At 38.5% G+C, this 20,590-nt stretch overlaps 1 protein-coding gene across 6 annotated transcripts in view; it reads left to right on the top strand.

Annotated features, from left to right (window-relative positions):
* HYDIN (HYDIN axonemal central pair apparatus protein) overlaps window positions 1–20,590 on the top strand; it is a 381,838-nt gene that overhangs the window by 126,058 nt on the left and 235,190 nt on the right. For all 6 annotated transcript variants that reach the window (XM_074370458.1, XM_074370459.1, XM_074370460.1 and 3 more), the window contains exons 9-10: window positions 2,279–2,480; window positions 8,851–9,034. In XM_074370458.1, coding sequence (XP_074226559.1) covers window positions 2,279–2,480; window positions 8,851–9,034 — 386 coding nt within the window. The remainder of the gene's footprint in view (window positions 1–2,278; window positions 2,481–8,850; window positions 9,035–20,590) is intronic.

Genomic DNA, 20,590 nt, shown 5'->3' with positions numbered 1-20,590 from the left:
GCTGCTAAGAACATTGGGGTGCATGTATCTTTTTGAATTAGTGTTTTCTTTTCTTCTTGGATATATACCCAGGAGTGGAATTGCTGGATCACATAGTAGTTCTACTTACAGTCTTTTGAGGACCCTCCATACTGTTTTCCATGGTGGCTGCACCAATTTACAATCCCACCAACAGTATGTGAGGTTTTCCTTTTCTCCACATCTTCTCCAGGATTTGTTATGTGTAGACTTTTTGATGATAGCAATTCTGACAGGTGTGGGGTGATATTTCATTGTGGTTTTGATTTGTATTTTTCTGATAATTAGTAATGTTGGGCATCTTTTCATGTACCTGTTGGCCACCTGCATTTCCTCTTTGGAGAAATGTCTATTCATTTCGTATGCTCACTTTTCACTTGGGTTGTATGGTTTTTTTGATGTGGAGTTGTGTGAGTTGTTTATATATGTTGGATGTTAACTCCTTATGGGTCGTATCATTTGCAAATATTTTCTCCCATTCAGTAGATTGTCTTTTCATTTTATTGATGGTTTCCTTTGCTGTGCAAAAGCTTTTAAGTTTAATTAGGTCCCATTTATTAATTTTTACTTTTATTTCCTTTGCTTTAGGAGACAGATCCCCAAAAATATTGCTGCAATTTATGTCAAAGAGTGTTCTGCCTGTGTTTTCCTTTAGGAGTTTTATAGTATCTGGTCTTACATGTAGGTCTTTATTATTTTATTTTATTTCTGTAAGAGCCTAAAGTGTGGCTGTTAATCAAATTTTCTAGATCTTTTAAAAATTTCCTATTTCTTGGATAGAGCTTCAGGCTCATCCTTTTTTTTCTTTTAACTACTAAGCATAGTTGGTTCTAGTATCTGAACCACATATATATATGAAACCAATTAATACATGAAATGATGTTCAGCATCATCTACAATTAAGAATATGCAACTTAAAGCAACAGGTTTTCACTGATCAGACAGTTCAGTTTAACTCATCAAAAAGTTTAAAAGTTGACAAGAGTGCATACCTTTATTTGGGAAAGATGTATGTGAAAACACTAACAATTGTTACCTCTGTAAGGCAGGATTCTCACTCTAGGATTGAGTGAAGGGGAGGCAGACTTTTTATTTTCATGGTATGTTTTTATAATGCCTGAATTTTTTACTTTATGTATACATTTTAAAATAGAAATTTAAACTTCTAGAGTCAGATGCTTAACTTTTTCTTTAAACTTTGGGAAAAGTTTTGCTGTGTTCAAAGGGCCTAAGGAGCATTTGCACTGCGTAAAAGGTGTTAAGTAGCTGCTTGGTTCATACAGTCATAAATGGAGCAGAAATATTTGCTAAAAAAATAAAGTAAGTGATCAGGCTTTCTGGGTTCTGATTAAAATTATAGCACAGATCAACAGAACATTCATGGTATTTAAGTATTTTCTTTTCCTCCTTTGATGTCAGAGTAAGGCACCTGCTGTGACATTACAGAGATCAGAAAGAATATAGTTTGAAGGTTTGTGTCTTGGAAGCCCAAGGAGCCTCATTTATATACCTAGAATCAAGACATTTGGTACATCCTGAATTAAGTCAAGGACTTAAATTACTAGGCTGAGGAACTTAAATTACTAGGCTGAGGAAAGGTGTTCTTAACATTAAAAAATTTAAAACTTTAATCATAGTTTCTGTCTTTCTATTTTTTCTCTGTGTAACCAGTATGCAGACATTGTGTGTGTGTGTGTGTGTGCGTGCGCATGCATGTGTTTTTCATTTTTGTTTTGTTTTAATTGCTGTTGTTTAGGGATGTGATTCCTTTTAAATAGTCAGTTTTCTGTTAATGAAGTTATTAATTCTTCCTTCCTGATCCCCTTTGTTTTGGCCTTAGATCCTCTTGCTGAGCAGCTCTTCCCAGGTGTACTTGGTGCAATTACTTTAAGAAATCCAGCTCATGCTTGGAATAGAGATGAGGTTAATGGTTATAATTCTAGAACTCAAATGCCCTCATGGTCAGGCTATAGGATTTAGAACTATTACAAAGAAGAAAAAGTCTGATAGGACCCACCACACCATTTCATATTTTATGCATTTTTTCCAATAACCAAGCAAGATTATTTCTGTATAACTGTATCAAACATAACATTTAGGGTTTCTGATCATGTCTGATTTCTGGATTGATGTGGTGGGGAAAGAATGAAATGTCTAATGCTTGTAGTATGTTTCCTAACTTCACCTTGCGGGGGAAGTAGCCTAGTAGCTTCATTCTAGAATAAATCTCAAAGTGTATCTATACTTTGTTAATTTCTAGGTGAAAAAGTGTTTATATCTCTGTATGGAGCTGCCATAGACGTGAATATAAGGCTGGACAAGAATTCCTTGACCATTGAGAAAACCTACATATCTCTGGCCAATCAGCGAACTGTAACTATTCACAACCGCAGTAACATCATTGCCCATTTCCAGTGGAAGATATTTGCTACTCAGGAAGAGGAAGATGGAGAAAAGTATAGGTCTGTAAGAAAAACCACTGTCTATATAATAGGAACACAAAAAATTAGTTATGAAAACTCTGTGACTTTTGTGGTAAATTTCTAACTAATTCAAACAGTGTCAGATTTTTATGACTTAGGTCTAGTGCTCTTTATTTTCATTTAAAGAACTGGAGCTGAGCTATGTGAAACACAACATTGCCCATCCTCAGTTAATCTTAACCTGGTTGTAATTTTACAGTAGCTAAATTCCTGGATTTTAGAGACCAAATACCTCGTTCTTCTCTATTCTCTCAAAACTAATCTACATGTCTGTATTTCTTTTCATAACCCTAACCAGGTCAATTTTCATACAGTTTCTTAAAATAATCTCTTTTGGGTTGGGATCAATATGGAGTTTTTTTTTTTTTTTTCAGTGAAAAGATACTTTCAGAAAATATGAAGAATGAGGAAAAAGAAGGGCTTAGGTATAATGGTTTTTATATTTTCAGTTTCAGTAGCATTGATCAATCCCTGCTAACCATATAATTTAATAATGATTTCTTGTTCATATCTTTAATCTGCTGCTTTTTAAAATGATACTTCAGGCAGTGGAGCAAACTAATAAAATGAAAAACCAAACTGTTTTAGTTAATCTCATCACTGTGAAGTTTTGAATGTTTCTTTTTGCTGAATCTATCCTTGACTCTTTTAAATTCCATTTGCAATTTTATCTCCTTCCATCGTCCCTGAATTAGCACTTTTGCTGCTTTCATTGGAATTTATTTCAGCCTTTTTTGTTTGCCTTTCCATTTTCATTAAAGATTAGCCCTGGGAAGCTTCAAAGCTTTGTTTAAAATGGAGTTAATATGTGATAAAAATAAAAGTCTTAGGTCTATGGAAACCAGGCGGAAATCCCCCAGTGTGCTGTCCCTAATTGTATCAGAAGGAGCTGTGACAATGATAGGACACAGTGGACCAGAAGCTTTATCATTCAGACAATGAGCTTTAATCACCGGATTGCCACTGTGCCATCTTTAAAAAGTGGGAAAAGAAAAGTCTTTCCTGCCTAAAAACTTCATTTCGCCTCCTGGTATAGAACCTCCTCCTGTATAGAACCAGTAGTTTAAAAAGGCAAGAGGACACTGCCCATCCACTGCTTCATCTGTCCTGATTCCCCAGCTGGCATGTACATACCAACAATCAGAATGGTCCAGGCATGTTTAAAGATAAAGTGGGAGAGCAGGTACAAATAAAGAAACAGCAGTAAAAGTAGTGTTTCCTACTTGTGCTGTGGACCTAATCTTTTGGAGAGAATGTGTGTGTACTATCGAGGGGAAGCCAACTTTAATTTCAGCTATGTCTTTGTGTTTGACTAAGTGTATAGGACATGATTGATTCCATGCCTATGTCCAAAAAGTATTTAAGGAAGTTCATTTCAACAGTTAAATTCAAGAAAAATTCAAACCAGTTGCTATCAGAGATGCTAAGGTATAGAGAATATAATTTCAACCACATCTGGATGGGCATTTCTTTTCTTTTTTCCCCGCATTTCACCTCCCCCAACACTCACAGCCTCGTCTCTAATATTATTCTTGAGTCTTATTCTTCCTTTTCTCTTTCTTTCTTTCTTTTTTTTAATTGAAGTATAGTCAGTTACAACATATCAATTTATGGTATACAGCATAATGTTTCAGTCATACTATACATATATATATTTTCATATTCTTTTTCATTATAGTTTACTGCAAGATACTGATATAGTTCTCTGTGCTATACAGAAGAAATTTGTTTTTTAATCTATTTTATGTTTAGTGGTTAGTATTTGCAAATCTCGAACTCCCAATTTATCCCTTCCCACTCTTCTTCCCCCCTGTAACCATAAGTTTGTTAACTATGTCTGTAAGTCTGTTACTGCTTTGTAGATAAGTTCATTAATGTTGTCTTTTTTCTTTCTTCCTTTCTTTCTTTTTTAGATTCCACATATGAGTGATACCATATGGTATTTTTCTTTCTCTTTCTGGCTTACTTCACTTGGAATGATGATCTCCAGATCCATCTGTGTTGCTGCAAATGGCATTATTTTATTCCTTTTCTCTTTCTCGCTGTCTCTCTTGCTCTGTTAGTTCCTCTAGCAATTTTTTGTAGCAAGGGAACAACATAGGCTAGCATTTTCATAACCATGATTGGAAGCCTAATTTTGTCATCTTGGATCATGCCCTTCCCTTAAATAAAGAACTTGAAAAGTCACTTCAGATGGCTAGATAAGAATGCCTCCATTTTCACTGTGGGTGACACACAGCAGCATAACTCATGCTTCTCCAAACTGGATTGGTTGATCTCACTGAAGTCTGTTGCTTCCTCTCTCCCTATCCCTCTCCTAGGGCCAGATGCCTAACCTCTTGTTTGACCAGGTGTCTCTTCTCTCCCATGCTTCTCATTCCTTGATACAGCCCCAAGCATGCCACAACTTTTATGTTATTAGCCATGGATTCTTGTCCTGGATGTAACTAGCCATTAAATGCCCATCCTCTCAAAAGCAAAGAAAATAGTGAGAGGTTCGCTCTTTACTCAACATTTGGTCCCTGTCTCTGGATAGCTGTCCTTCTGTGGGTGGCTGGGCTCTTGCTGTGGGTGTAGGCCCTCTCCTCCTCCATGTCCCAAACCCTCAGGTTGTCTTTTAGGCCCACATCACTGACAGATAAAGCAGAATGTTCTTGGATAGCTTGTTTGTGATTAGGGGTTTCCTCATTTCTGAGAAGCAGCAGTGAGATCTTTAGCTAATGGTATAAATTCTCCCTTGAGCTCCCCAGTAAGGCCAAGGCAGGAATCCTTGGAATAATATTTTTCATGTTTGATTCTCCTTCTCCTAATAGTGAGCAACCTCTTTCTTTTCTCCTCTTCCTTGAGCAACATCTGTAGTTAAAGTGTAGACAGAAAGGTCGACTTTCATTCTGAACTTGGAACAGAGATGATCTAAATGGGCTCACATGTACTTTGAGAGAGTAAATTTTCCTTTTGCAGCACCCCAATGACCTAAGATTTGAAAATTTCAGTGTTGATTTTTAAGTGAGACTCAAGAGCCTTCCCACTGCTCTCCAGTTAGACCATGGCTCAAAACTTGTCCCAAGGCATTCATCTACAGGGGCTGAAACTTGCTCCATGGTCATTTCAAGAATTCTAATCACTTTAGCATTACCAATGCCCTGAAGACCCTATTCCAACCATCATGGTTTCTTGTCTTCCAGCATCTTGATGATGTCCCTGGGCAAAGACTTGGATGTCTCTTGTCCCAGCGAAGGAATTTCAGCCCTACTCAGGAATAGCATTTTATCATTTCCATTCTAGGAAGGATGACTTTCTCTCCACCTACCAAAACATGATGGTACAAACCTTAGGGCACATGTCCATATTTGGGGGCCTCAGGCTAATCTCAGATTCTAGGAAGAAGTTCTAGGCTTAAATTTTTTTTTCCACTTTTTTTAAACCTTAGGAATCAGAGGAGCCTTTAGAATTTGTCTTTTGGGTCTCTCTTTTCTGATGTTTTTCTGGGACTCGCAGAAAAATTAATTTCTTCAAAAATTGAGGCTGAATTCATTCCTCCTTATTTACTCTACCTTGGCCTGAGGGATTATAAAACATCTTACAAGATTCTTTCATCCTTGTTCTCATCACAGTTTATTATATCCAGAGACTGTGCATGGGCTTTTAAGGATTTCTGCTTCCCTTTTTTCCATTAAGGTCATGACCATTGTCTCAATCGAAACTGCTCTAATTCTGGATTTGCTCTGTACGAAAACTTATAACATCCTCAGTGGAGCCCCCACAGAATGATCAGTATGGATGTGTTCCAAAACATTTCAGTGTTAGAAATGACACATTTCTCTAAATAAATTTTTATTTTATTTATTTAGAGTTTTATTTGGGCTTTGAGCCTGCCACTTGGCAGTAATCAATTTAATCTCAGTTGTATTGGGGAGCCCTTCCCTTTCCTGGTCATAGAAGAATCTGAAGACTTGAGTGATACTTAGTAAACAGGAAGAGAACCTCTAGACCTCTGTTTATAATCTTCATCACAGAGTTGCTCTGTGTGTGGGGTCACACAATCCATTTGAAGGTGGACAGCTCCATCCTTTGTATGCCAGGTGTGGACATGGGAGTATTTCTCCCAGCTGCAGTGACCAAGGTTCTTAATTTTTAATCTCCTCAGCATCCAGTTACCACTTCTTGGGGTGCTCTAAAGGAGCAGGGTGCAGGTCTCTAGGAACTCAAGATGGGGCATTACTGGTTTAATGCTACTGCACCTGAGACACAAGTCTTCCCCAATGACTATAGTCCATAGACTGGACTATATTTGATGATGCCTAAAGGTGATGGGTGTTAGGGCTACCAGACCATTTGCAAAATGCCTTATATCCTTGGCTTTACTGAAAGAGAAGGCTGGTGTGTTGTTATGCTCTCTGATGAGAGGTCTCATCTATAAAACAGAACTACCTCTGAGCACAGAAGACCATGAATATCAGCAGGACAAGATGGCAAAACAATAGACAGAGGTATAGAGAAGCCCTTGTTGGAGTCGCCCCAGCTCAAGGTGGTGTTGCATGTCCCCTTCTTAGACTCTCAGCCATGGCTCTAATTCTGCATAGAGGGCAAAGAGGATGACGTCTGGTATCATCTCCCCGCCTCTCCCTTTACATTGTACAACTGTCACTGATTTAACAGCCCCAACCGTGTGGGAGAAGAGCAGCATTTAGAAGTTTGTGTTTGTCCTCTTTTGTTTTCTGGTGTAAGGGCTGAGTTAATCATAATCTTTAATTCATAGAGAATTATCATCCTTGGTCTACACAAAGCATTTTATCCCCACACGCGACTTCCATTAACCCCCCTTAATCAATGTAATATTTATGCTACCCATTATTTGTTTACCCAGTCCTTTAAACTGTTATGTCAAATTTACCCACTTTTTCTGATATTATTGCTAGCACTCTGATGAACCTTTTTATCACTCTTTGTTTACATCCATGATTGTTTCTTTAGGATTTATTCCTAGAGAATGGGTATCAGTAAATTCCACTTGCAGGAATACATGGTTTCCCTTCTTTCTGTAGATTGAGCTGTCTTTAATTTGCCATGCCCTGCCCAGCAGTATAGAAGGACTGCTGCTCTGGTAACCTTGGACACTGTTTCCCTTCTAGCAATAAGAAGGAAGCACAGAATGCTTTCTTCCTTGGGACCAGAACACACTGAACCATTTCTTCACCTTCTTTATGCTATGGGATGAAAGACCCTGAACACTAAAGTTATTAGAAAGAGTTATTTGACATTGCTGAGTATATAGTTTTCATGAAGTCATTTAGAAAAGAAATAGTTGGGACTGGGACTGGAATTCTGTGGCCCCAGGCTTTCAGTCAGTACTCACAGTACTAAACAATTTGTCTCTCACCACTGGTAATACCAGTAAAATTCTGGGGAAATGATCATATGACCTGGGAGGAGAGAAACTTCAGTCTTCAAAATTCAGGCGAAGTAACAGACACTGAGGGTGATGTGAACACAGCTTCACTGAGAGCAATGAGTAGAAGGCTGGGGAAGGCTGCTTTCCTGACTTCTCGCAAGGGATATGAAGAGCTAGAAGGAGAGAAAAAAGGAGGTGTCTCCAGGTGTAGTCAGAGCATTTTATAAGCTTGACAGCTTGGTAATTTCCTATGGTTGATACAGGGAGAAAACTGGTATTTACTTAGCACCTGATTTGTCCCAGGAACTAGATCAGGTCCTGGATCACACTTAATTCTCAGCACATCTTTATGATGGAGGAGCTCCTATTATTTCCACTTTATTAATGAAGGCACTGAGGCTTAGAGGATTTAGATAACTCCCAAAGCCCCAGAGTGAGTTAATAGATGGTAGAAATCAGTATCAAAACCTAGTCCTTGCTGGCTCCAGATTCTGTTCTCTAGGTCTCTAGGTAGCTAACAGCTCGGAAAGAAGTAAAGCTAAGCAAGTTTAAAACAAACAAAATTGCTCTTAAAGTGTGAGAGACAGAGTGTATGTTAAATATTCAAAAAGCAGCCTGGAAAACACAGTTACCTAAAAGAAAATATTTGTCCAAATGTACATGAGGGCTCAGGAGTAAGCAAATAGACATTGAGTAGGACAGGAAGCCTGGGAGGACTTCTTGAAGGAAGTGACTAAAGATGAGAAAACTGAGGCTCTTGAGAGGTTAAAGTACAAGATCACTCAGCTGTTATATTATAGACTCAGGGCAAGGAGGGACCACCCCCAAGTCATGGGTGAGACCATTCTCAGGAGGATGGGCTAGTGGGGAGCTCTTTACAGTGTTCTTCATGGGAGTACCAAAATGAATCTCATGTTTCTTTTTCTTTTCTTTTCTTTTTTTTTTTTTTTTTGGTAGGCTCTGTGATGATCTGATCAAAGAGGAAAAGAATGAGACCGATGAGTTTCTTGAGGAGTGCATCACTGATCCTTCACTACGAGAACGTCTTTCCATTCTCTCCCGCACCTTTGAGAATCAGAGAAAGATGGTTCAGGCAGACAGCATGCTCTTCTTGAATAACGTTTTTACCATTGAGCCTCTGGTAAGCACAAAAATACCGTCTGACCTTACAGTAAACAGAGCTATGCTTATTTTGATGCAGGTACTTACACTGCAGTTGATACAGTGAGTTCTGAGAGCATGAAGATGCGTCCAAGGAGTCTCATCATCATTATGAGACAATGAATGAAGGTTAATGGTAAGAGTGCTCAGAGGTCACGTTGATAGGTCACACTTTCTATTCACCAGTCATTGTTAAACACTTAATAACCATTACCCAGTTTATCTCATTTGTATGTATATTATTGGTTGTAATCAGTCCCCCATTCTATAGATGAGGAAATTAAGATTAAAGAAATTTGATAACTTGCTCAAGGCCAAAAAATTAGTGTCAGTAGTTAGAATTGTATCCCTGATTAGCCTCACTCTAGAGCAGGGAGTCTCAAACTGTGCACTATTGACATTTGGGGCTGGATACGTCTTCGTCCTGTACATTATAGGATATTTAATAGCAGCCCTGACTTTTACCATCACATGCTAGTTGTGACAACAAAACTGCATCCAGATGCTGTCGAATGTCCTCTGGTGAGCAAAATCACTTATGTTGAGAACTGCTTTGTCCTTAATTCACTCAGTAAATACTTATTGACTGCATGTTCTGTACCAGGGACCGCGTAATGTACCAGGCATCAATAAACTAAACAGACAGTCCTTGACCTCACTGTCTATCCAGTGAGACCTGAGCCAGAGTTAGAACAGAGTCTGTCCAATTCCACAGATCAAACTTTTTTTTAGGTGTACAACATAATGGTTAGGTATTTTATAGATTATACTCCATTTAAAGTTATTACAAAATAGTGACTATAATTCCCTGTGCTGTGCCATATATCCTTGTTGCTTATTTATTTGATACATAGCAGTTTGTATCTCTTAATCCCAAACCCTTATCTTGCCCTCCCCCCTTCCTTCTTCCCACTGGTATTTACTAGTTTATTTTCTATTAGTCTGTTTATATTTCTCTGTATACATTCATTTGTTTTTTCTTTAGTTTCCACATGTAAGTGATAACATGCAGTATTTGTCTTTCTCCCATCTGATTTATTTCACTAAGCAAAATATTTTCTAGGTCCAGCCACTTGTTGCAAATGGCAGAATTTTATTCTTTTTTTATAGCAGAGCAATACACACACACACACACACACACCCCTACATATATACACATACACATACATATATATATACATACACATACACATATACATATACACAGACACATTTTTTTCCACACATCTTTTGATGAAACACCTGGGTTGCTTCCATATCTTGGCTATTGTAAATAATGCTGCTATGAACATTGGGGTGCATGTATCTTTTTGAATTAATTTTCTTTTTTTCTTAGATATTTCAGGAGTGGAATTGCTGGATCACATAGTAGTTCTATTTTTAGTGTTTTGAGGAACCTCCATACTGTTTTCCATAGTGGCTGCACCAATTTACAATCCCATCAGCAGTGTATGAGGGTTTCATTTTCTTCATATCCTCTCCAGGATTTGTTATGTGTAGACTTCTTGATGATACCCATTCTGACAGCTGTGAGGTGATATCTTACTGTTTTTTAAATTTATATTTCTCTAATTATTAGCAATGATGAACATCTTTTAATGTGCCTATTAGCCATCTGTATGTCTTCTTTGGAAGAATACCTTTTCAGTCTTCCCATTTTTAAATTGGATTGTTTGGTTTGTTTGATATCAAGTTATATGAGTGGTTTAAGTATTTTAGATATTAGCCCCTTATCAGTCATGTCTTTTGAAAATGTCATTTTCATTCAGTGGATTGTCTTTTGCTGTACGAAAGCTCGTAAGTTTAATTAGGTCTCATTTGTTTATTTTTGCTTTTATTTCTTTTGCCTTAGGAGACAGATCCAAAAAATAATAATTCCTATGATTTATGTCAGAGTGTTCTATCTACAAAACTTCTAGGATTTTTGTGGTTTCACATCTTACATTTAGGTCTAATTCATTTTGAGTTTACATGATGTAAGGAAATCTTCCAATTTCATTCTTTTACATACAGCTGTGCAGTTTTCCCAGCAACGCTTACTGAAGAGACTCTTTACCCCATTGTGTGTGTGTATATTATATGTTGTACTATCTTTGTCTGGTTTTGGTTTCAGGCTAATGGCCTCATAGAATGAGTTTAGGAGTATTCCCTCTTGTTTAGTTTTTTACAGTCATTTGAGAAATATTAACTCTTCTTTATATGTTAGGTAGAATTCCCCTGTGAAGCTGTCCAGTCCTTGAATTTTTGTTTGTTGGAAGTTTTTTGTTTACTGTTTCAATTTCAATACTAGTAATTGGTCTGTTCAGATTATCTATTTTTCTGTGATTCAGTCTTAGAAGATTCAGTTTGGGAATTTATCCATTTCTTCTAGGTTGTCCAGTTTGTTGGCATATAACTGTTCTTATGCTCTTATGATTGTTTGTATTTCTGTGACATCAGTTATAAATTCTCCTCTTTCACTTCTTATTTTGTTTATTTAGGTTCTCTCTCTTTTTTCTTAATGAGCCTGGCTAACAACTTATCAATTGTATTTATCTTGTTTTCATTGGTCTTTTCTATCAATTTTTTTGTTCCCATTTCATTTATTTCCTCTCTGATCTTTATTATTTCCTTCCTTCTACTGCTCTGGGGTTTTGTTTGTTCTTCCTTTTCTAATTCCTTTAGATAGTAGGTTGTGTTTTTTATTTCAAATTTTTCTCGTTTCTTGAGATAAGCTTATATTGCTATAAACTTCCCTCTTAGAACTGTTTTTGCTGTGTCCTATAGATTTTGGAAGGTTCTGTTTTTATTTCATCCATTTTAAGGTATTTTATGCTTTCCTTTTGGATTTCTTCATTGACCCATTTGTTTGTCTGTTTGTTTGTTTTTGTAGCATATTGTTTAATCTCCATGTGTTTGTGTTTTTTTCTTTTTAACATTTTTTATTGATTTATAATCATTTTACAATGTTGTGTCAAATTCCAGTGTTCAGCACCATTTTTCAGTTATTCATGGACATATACACACTCATTGTCACATTTTTTTCTCTGTGAGTTATCATAACATTTTGTGTATATTTCCCTGTGCTATACAGTGTAGTCTATTCTACAATTTTGAAATCCCAGTCTATCCCTTCCCACCCTCCACCCCCCTGGTAACCACAAGTCTGTATTCTCTGTCTGTGAGTCTATTTCTGTCCTTTATTTACGCTTTGTTTTTGTTTGTTTGTTTGTTTTTGTTTTTGTTTTTGTTTTTTAGATTGCACATATGAGCGATCTCATATGGTATTTTTCTTTCTCTTTCTGGCTTACTTCACTTAGAATGACATTCTCCAGGAGCATCCATGTTGCTGCAAATGGCATTATGTTGTCGGTTTTTATGGCTGAGTAGTATTCCATTGTATAAATATACCACATCTTCTTTATCCAGTCAGCTGTTGATGGACATTTAGGCTGTTTCCATGTTTTGGCTATTGTAAATAGTGCTGCTATGAACATTGGGGTGCAGGTGTCATCCTGAAGTAGATTTCCTTCTGGATACAAGCCCAGGAGTGGGATTCCTGGGTCATATGGTAAGTCTATTCCTAGTCTTTTGAGGAATCTCCACACTGTTTTCCATAGTGGCTGCACCAAACTGCATTCCCACCAGCAGTGTAGGAGGGTTCCCCCTTCTCCACAGCCTCTCCAGCATTTGTCATTTGTGGATTTTTGAATGACGGCCATTCTGACTGGTGTGAGGTGATACCTCATTGTAGTTTTGATTTGCATTTCTCTGATAATTAGTGATATTGAGCATTTTTTCATGTGCTTTTTGATCATTTGTATGTCTTCCTTGGAGAATTGCTTGTTTAGGTCTTCTGCCCATTTTTGGATTGGGTTGTTTATTTTTTTCTTATTGAGTCGTATGAGCTACTTATATATTCTGGAGATCAAGCCTTTGTCGGTTTCACTTGCAAAAATTTTCTCCCATTCCATAGGTTTTCTTCTTGTTTTACTTCTGGTTTCCTTTGCTGTGCAGAAGCTTGTAAGTTTCATTAGGTCCCATTTGTTTATTCTTGCTTTTATTTCTTCTAGGAGAAAATTTTTGAAATGTATGTCAGATAATGTTTTGTTTCTATGTTTTCCTCTAGGAGGTTTATTGTATCTTGTCTTATGTTTAAGTCTTTAATCCATTTTGAGTTGATTTTTGTATATGGTGTAAGGGAGTGTTCTAGCTTCATTGTTTTACATGCTGCTGTCCAGTTTTCCCAACACCATTTGCTGAAGAGACTGTCTTTATTCCAATGTATATTCTTGCCTCCTTTGTCAAAGATGAGTTGACCAAAAGTTTGTGGGTTCATTTCTGGGCTCTCTATTCTGTTCCATTGGTTTATATGTCTGTTTTGGTACCAATACCATGCTGTCTTGATGACTGTAGCTCTATAGTATTGTCTGAAGTCTGGGAGAGTTATTCCTCCAGCCTCTTTCTTTCTCTTCAGTAATGCTTTGGCAATTCTAGGTCTTTGATGGTTCCATATGAATTTTATTATGATTTTTTCTAGTTCTGTGAAATATATCCTGGGTAATTGGATAGGGATTGCATTAAATCTGTAGATTGCCTTGGGTAGTGGGACCATTTTAACAATATTGATTCTTCCAATCCAAGAGCATGGAATATCTTTCCATTTTTTAAAGTCTTCTTTAATTTCCTTCATCAATGGTTTATAGTTTTCTGTGTATAATTCTTTCACCTCCTTGGTTAGATTTATTCCCAGATATTTTATTACTTTGGGTGCTATTTTAAAGGGGATTGTTTCTTTACTTTCTTCTTCTGTTGATTTATCGTTAGTGTAAAGAAATGCAACTGATTTTTGAACGTTAATTTTGTAACCTGCTACCTTGCTGAATTCTTCAATCAGCTCTAGTAGCTTTTGTGTGGACCTTTTAGGGTTTTCTATATATAGTAACATGTCATCAGCATATAATGACACTTTTACCTCTTCTTTTCCAATTTGGATCCCTTTTATTTCTTTCTCTTGCCTGACTGCTGTGGCTAGGACTTCCAGGACTATGTTGAATAGGAGTGGTGATAGTGGGCATCCTTGTCTTGTCCCAGATTTTAGTGGGAAGCTTTTGAGTTTTTCACCGTTGAGTACTATGCTGGCTGTAGGTTTGTCATATATAGCTTTTATTATGTTGAGATATGTTCCCTCTATACCCACTTTGGCGAGAGTTTTTATCATAAATGGGTGTTGAATTTTGTCAAATGCTTTTTCTGCATCGATTGAGATGATCATGTGGTTTTTGTCCATTCTCTTGTTGATGTGATGTATTACACTGATTGATTTGCGTATGTTGAACCAGCCTTGTGTCCCTGGGATGAACCCCACTTGGTCATGATGTATAATCTTTTTTATGTGTTGTTGGATTCTATTTGCTAAAATTTTGGTGAGGATTTTGGCGTCTATGTTCATCAGTGATATTGGCCTATAATTCTCTTTTTTTGTAGTGTCTTTGCCTGATTTTGGTATCAGGGTGATGGTGGCTTCATAGAATGAGTTTGGGAGTATTCCCTCCTTTTCAATCTTCTGGAAGAGTTTGAGAAGGACTGGTATGAGTTCTTTGTATGTTTGGTAGAATTCCCCGGTGAAGCCGTCCGGTCCTGGACTTTTATTTGTAGGGAGGTTTTTAATTGCTATTTCTATTTCCTTTCTAGTGATCGGATTGTTCAAGTGTTCAGATTCTTCTTGATTCAGTTTTGGTGGACAGTATGTTTCCAGAAACTTGTCCATCTCCTCTAGGTTATCCAGTTTGGTTCCATATAGTTTTTCATAATATTCTCGTATGATATTCTGTATTTCTATTTTGTTTGTTGTAATTTCTCCATTTTCCTTTCTTATTTTGCTAATTTGTGCTCTCTCTTTTTTCTTCTTTGTGAGTTTGGCCAGAGGTTTGTCGATTTTATTTACTTTTTCAAAAAACCAGCTTTTGGTTTGGTTGATTTTTTCTATGGTTTTGTTAATCTCTATTGTATTTAATTCCTCTCTGATCTTTATTATTTCCTTCCTTCTGCTGCTTTTTGGGGCTTTTTGTTCTTCTTTTTCTAATTCATTCAGGTGGTGGGTTAAATTGTTTATTTGAGATTGTTCTTCTTTTTTGAGGAAGGCCTGTATCGCTATAAACTTCCCTCTTAGCACTGCCTTTGCTGTGTCCCAGAGGTTTTGAGTGGTTGTGCTTTCATTATCATTTGTCTCAAGGTATTTTTTAATTTCAGCTTTGATTTCCTCATTGATCCATTGTTTGTTCAATAACATATTGCTTAATCTCCATGCTTTCCTTTTTTTCTCCTTTGTTTCTCTGTTGTTGATTTCCAGTTTCATGGCATTGTGGTCAGTAAAGATGCTTGAGATAATTTCTATCTTCTTAAAATTGTTGAGGTTTCTTTTGTGCCCAAGTACATGATCAATCCTAGAAAATGTTCCATGTGCACTTGAAAAGAATGTATATCCTATTTTTTGGGGGTGTAATGCTCTGAAAATATCCACCAAATCTAGTTTTTCTATTGTAGTATTTAATTTCTCTGTTGCCTTGTTTATTTTCTGTCTGGAAGATATGTCTAGTGATGTTAATGCAGTGTTAAAATCTCCAACTATGATTGTATTCCCATCAATATCCCCCTTTATCTCTGTTAGTAATTCTTGTATGTACTTAGGTGCTCCTATATTGGGTGCATATATATTAACGAGTGTAATATCCTCATCTTGTATCACTCCTTTAATCATTATAAAATGTCCTTCTTTATCTTTCTTTATGGCCTTTGTTTTAAAGACTATTTTGTCTGAAATCAGTACTGCAACACCTGCTTTTTTGGCTTTTCCATTTGCATGGAATATCCTTTTCCATCCTTTCACTCTCAATCTATATGTGTCCTTCTCCCTAAAGTGGGTCTCTTGTATGCAGCATATTGAAGGTTCTTGCTTTATTATCCAGTCTGCCACTCTGTGTCTTTTGACTGGAGCATTTAGTCCATTAACATTTACAGTAATTAATGATAGATGTGTGTTTATTGCCATTTTGAACTTATCTTTGCAGTTGAATTGGTATATCCTCTTTGTTCCTTTCTTCTTCCTTTTGTGGTTTGGTAACTTTCCTTTGTATTATCATGGATTTTATTTAATTTTTGTGACTCCTTTGTAAATTTTTGGCTTGTGGTTACCCTTTTTTGTAAATCTGTCAACCCATTACTATAACTGTTTTTATTAAACTGATAGTAACATGATATCAAACCCATCCTACTGTTAAAAAAATTTAAAAAAAGAAAAAAAAATATTCTATATTTCCCTGCCTCCCTCTCCCACTCTCAGTGATTTGTATGTCTTCTTTTATAGTTTCATGTTTACTTTATTTGTAATTCATGAGTTATCACCTTTCCAGTTGTGTGTTTCTCATTTCTGTAGCATCCTGCTGCTTTTCTATTTAGAATAGCCCTTTCAATATTTCTTTTAGCATGGGTTTAGTGTTGCTAAACTCCTGCAGCTTTTTTTTTTTTTTGTCTGTGAAACTCTTTATTTCTCCTTCTATCCTCAAGGATAGCCTTGCTGGATAAAGGATCCTAGGCTGCATCTTTTTTTCATTCAGGGCTTTGAATATGTCTTGCCACTCCCTTCTGGCCTGTAGTGTTTGTGTAGAGAAATCAGCTGAGAGCCTTATGGGGGTTCCCTTGTAACTTACTCTTTGCTTTTCTCTTGCTGCCTTTAGAATCATTTCTTTATCCTTGACTCTGGCCATCTTGATTATATGTCTTGGTGTGGGTCTATTTGGGTTCTTCCTGTTTGGGACCCTCTGAGCTTCCTGTACTTGGATATCTGATTCCTTCTTTAAGTTTGGGAAGTTTTCAGTCATGATTTCTTCAAAAACCTTTTCAATCCCCTTTGATCTTTCTTCTCCTTCTGGGACCCCTATTATGCGAAGATTGGGACGCTTTATATTATCCCATAGGTCCCTTATGCTATTTTTATTATTTTTTATTTGCTTCTCTTGTAGTTCTTCTGAATGGGTGCTTTCTATTGCCCTGTCTTCTAGATAACTAATTCGTTCCTCTGCGTTATCTAGTCGGCTTTGCACAGCTGTTAGATCATTCCTCATCTCTGTCAATGAGTTTACCCATTCTACTTGGCTCTTCTTTATAGCTTCAATTTCATTTTTGACATATTTTATATCTCTAAACACTATCTCTTTTAATTCCTTCAGCAATTCGATCACTCCTTTTTTGAAATCTTGATCTAGTAGGCTATTGATGTCTATTTCGTTGATCTTTCTTTCAGGGGATTTCTCTTGTTCTTTTAATTGGGAAAGGTTTTTCTGCTTCATCTTGCTCATACCTCTTTGGCACTGTGGTTTATGGAGTATCAGTTGTTTATTTTGGTCCTTAAGGATTTTATCTATCTGATGCCTATTTAGGAATAGAACTTAGGGAAAAAAAGAAAAAAAATAAGAGAGAGAGAGAAAGAATTTTAAAAGAAGGGAGAAAGAGGGTATGAAAACAGTGTATAATGAATAATAGAAGAGTGAGTTGAAGCAGAGTATTAATCGGGTTGAGACGTCCTTTTGAAACCTTTACAAAAAAGGGGGGGGAGATGAATAGATGTATTTGAAACCTGTATCTAATCAATAGCAGGACATCAAAACCCAAGAGAAATAGAAATGAATTAAGAAGTAAAGATTAAGAGAGTAATAGAAAATTGAACAGGTAAAAACAGATTTAAAAAAAAAGGGGGGGGTTGTTGGTGTTCTCCTGGAGTCTGTGTGCTTTTAATGTGAAGTCTTTCTGTCTTTGTCCTGTTTTGGAAGCTCAGCTTGCTGTTTTCAGAGGCCCTACATTGGCGCCCTCTCTGTGCTGCTCCCAGCACCTGTCGGCAAGCAGTGCGCGCCTCCTCCTAATACTGGGTCAGGTGCAGCTCTCTGCTGTGGGCGGGCGGGTCGCTGCCCCTCCGGATGCCGCAGTCAGATGTTGCAGACTGGCCAGGTAGGAGGGCGGGTTGTGCCCCTTCCCAGCACCTCGGTCAGGGGCTGTGTTCCTGCCCGAAAGGTGGGGGGGGGGGCCGCTCTCCCTCTACCTGCGCCGCCGGTAGTTCCGCTCTCTGTGCGGCTGCCGCTCCGCCCTGGTCGGCGCTCCGTAGGTGGGCTCGGGAAAGACCGAGGGACAGCCCTGTCCCTGCTCCGAGCCAAAACCCAGCTCCTTGTTTGTCTTTGTGGAGCAAGTTCTCTGAGGGACATGGATGGAAGGATCCTATCTGCCCCGGGCTGCAGGCCAGTCTCAGCCTGGCCTTTGAGGCTGCTAAGCCCTTCGGTGCGGATGCAGGTTTCGCCCCCGCCCCCGCCTGAGTGCTCAGCGCGGAGGTTATGGCGGCTGTGCCTGAGCCCCGCCTCTCTTCCCCCAAAAACTTTCCGCGGGTTTTCAGAGATGGGGGTGTGCACCCTTCCCCCGAGAGCACATCAACCTTGCTGTTTTATGGAGGGCCCAGGTTGTTCTGCCCTGTGCACCCACAGCCGCGGCGCGCAGCCCCTTGCGTTCCCCCGGGGCTGCCTCTGTGCAGCCACTTCCATCCTCCGCCCGGCTTGTGCAGCCTGGCCCTGCCCTCCGCTGCCGGCCCGCGTCTCAGGCTGGGTGTCGGGGGGACGCTCTGTGCCCGTTTAACTTAGTTCTGTCAGTCAAGGGCTGCTCTGTACAGATCCAAGCCTCGGAGGCTCCCCCTCCGTCCCGCTGGCCTCTCAGTTGGAGAGGGGAGACCCAGCGAGCGAGCGCCAGTCCTCCTTTGCCGCTCCCTCCCCGCGGGACCCGTCCCGCGCTGCTTTGCCTTTTATTCTTTCTTTTTTCCTTTTCTCCTACCAGATTTTTGGCGTCTTTATCTTTTGAAGAGGGCGATGTTCTGTTGGAGTTCCACAGGTGCTCTGGTTGGCTGAGTGGGTCTGTAGATGTGGGTCTTGGTGTATTTGTGGGAGAGGGTGACCTGCCAGCGTCCTTCTACTCCGCCATCTTCTCCGTCCGACCCATGTGTTTGTTTTTGCCATTTTTCTTCCTGTAATTGATTTCAAGTTTCATATTGTTGCAGTTGGAAAAGATGCTTGATGTAATTTCTAGCTCTTCAGTTTGCTGAGACTCTTTTTGTGGCTTAGCATGTGATCTCTTCTGGAGAATATTCCATGTACTCTTGAAAAGAATGTGTATTCTGCTGTTTTTGAATGGAATATCCTGTAGATATATATATTAAGTCCAGTGATCTAGTATGTCATTTAAGGCCACTGTTTCCTTATTGATCTGCTGTCTGGATGATCTGTTCATTGATGTAAGTGGGGTGTTAAAATCTCCTTCTGTTGTTGTGTTATTGTCAGTTCCTCCCTTTATGTCTGTTAATATTTGCTTTATGTATTTAGGTGGTCGTTTCACAGACCAAGTCTTGACCATTCTGCCCCACTGCCTCAAAATGAAGGTAGCCAGCATCTTCTCTGTTTACTATGTGCTAGGCACTGTACATTATCTTAGCAAGCATAGAGTGATGTAAGGATAAAGACAGTAATAAGAATTGAGAAAGCCCACAGCTAGTTAGAGCTGCTGGATTGTTACCATTTAAACCAGTTGGAGAGAGGACATGAGCCAAGGACACATTAGAATACAAAGTCATTTGTGAGAAGTACCACTGTGTAGACCAGTTTTCCTTAAGTCTGCACTTCCAAAGTATTATAAGAGGCTATAACACAGAAAAGGGATTCCATGGCTAAATAAGTTTGAGAAATACTAGGTTCAATATTGTGTGAAGGGTTTCTTTGGTGTAAGACTTCTAAAAGTCTTTAATGTGATAATGTGCATTATAAATCTCTAAGAGGGAGCCGTCCTGTTGGAGATATCCTTTGAAACTAATATTTAGTGAGAATTGCTGTGTGAATCATTGGTAAAGACAGGACAATAGTTCAGAGGCTGAGGTGATTATCATAGGCTAAGGAGTCAGAGTAGACTTTTTGAGAGCAGAGCCTTGACTTGGGTCTTGCAGGATAGAACTTTTAGAAAACAAAATTGGGAGTGTACATGGCGTGATTCATTCAAGATTCCATGAATGGATCCATTTGCTTGAAGTAAGGGATTCATGTAAGAAAACATAGTTGGAGATGTGGTTTGAGGCTGAATCTTCTCTCATGTCAAAAGACTGTTCGGGGCTCAGTTGAGCAAAGGGATCTTTATATATAATGGGTTAGACCAGAAAGAGGTTAAATCAAGGTGAATACATAGTCTTGGAAAGACAGGACATGTCCCTATAAAAGTAACTGAAGCCCAAAGAGGTTGAAAAGGTCATGAAGGCATTATAAGTCCAAGCAAGCAAGTTGCTAAGTAGGGCAGAGGCATAGAGGAGCAATCAATCATGGCAATCTTAGACATGACTGATAAGGTCCCCAGTGTAGACAGCCCAAGATTCTTCCCAGCTAGTACTGGAGAATCCAGGCTGATGACTGCTGTCCTTTTCTCATAGCCTTCTGGGAGTGGGTGGCCTCTGGGAGGAGGTGGGAGAACAGCAGGTAAGTCTTGT

The sequence above is a fragment of the Camelus bactrianus genome, chromosome 9, assembly GCF_048773025.1.
Source record: "Camelus bactrianus isolate YW-2024 breed Bactrian camel chromosome 9, ASM4877302v1, whole genome shotgun sequence".
In the NCBI taxonomy this organism is placed as follows: domain Eukaryota; kingdom Metazoa; phylum Chordata; class Mammalia; order Artiodactyla; family Camelidae; genus Camelus; species Camelus bactrianus.
The sequence above is the reverse complement of the archived record's forward strand: the minus strand, read 5'-3'. Positions and strand labels throughout refer to the sequence as shown.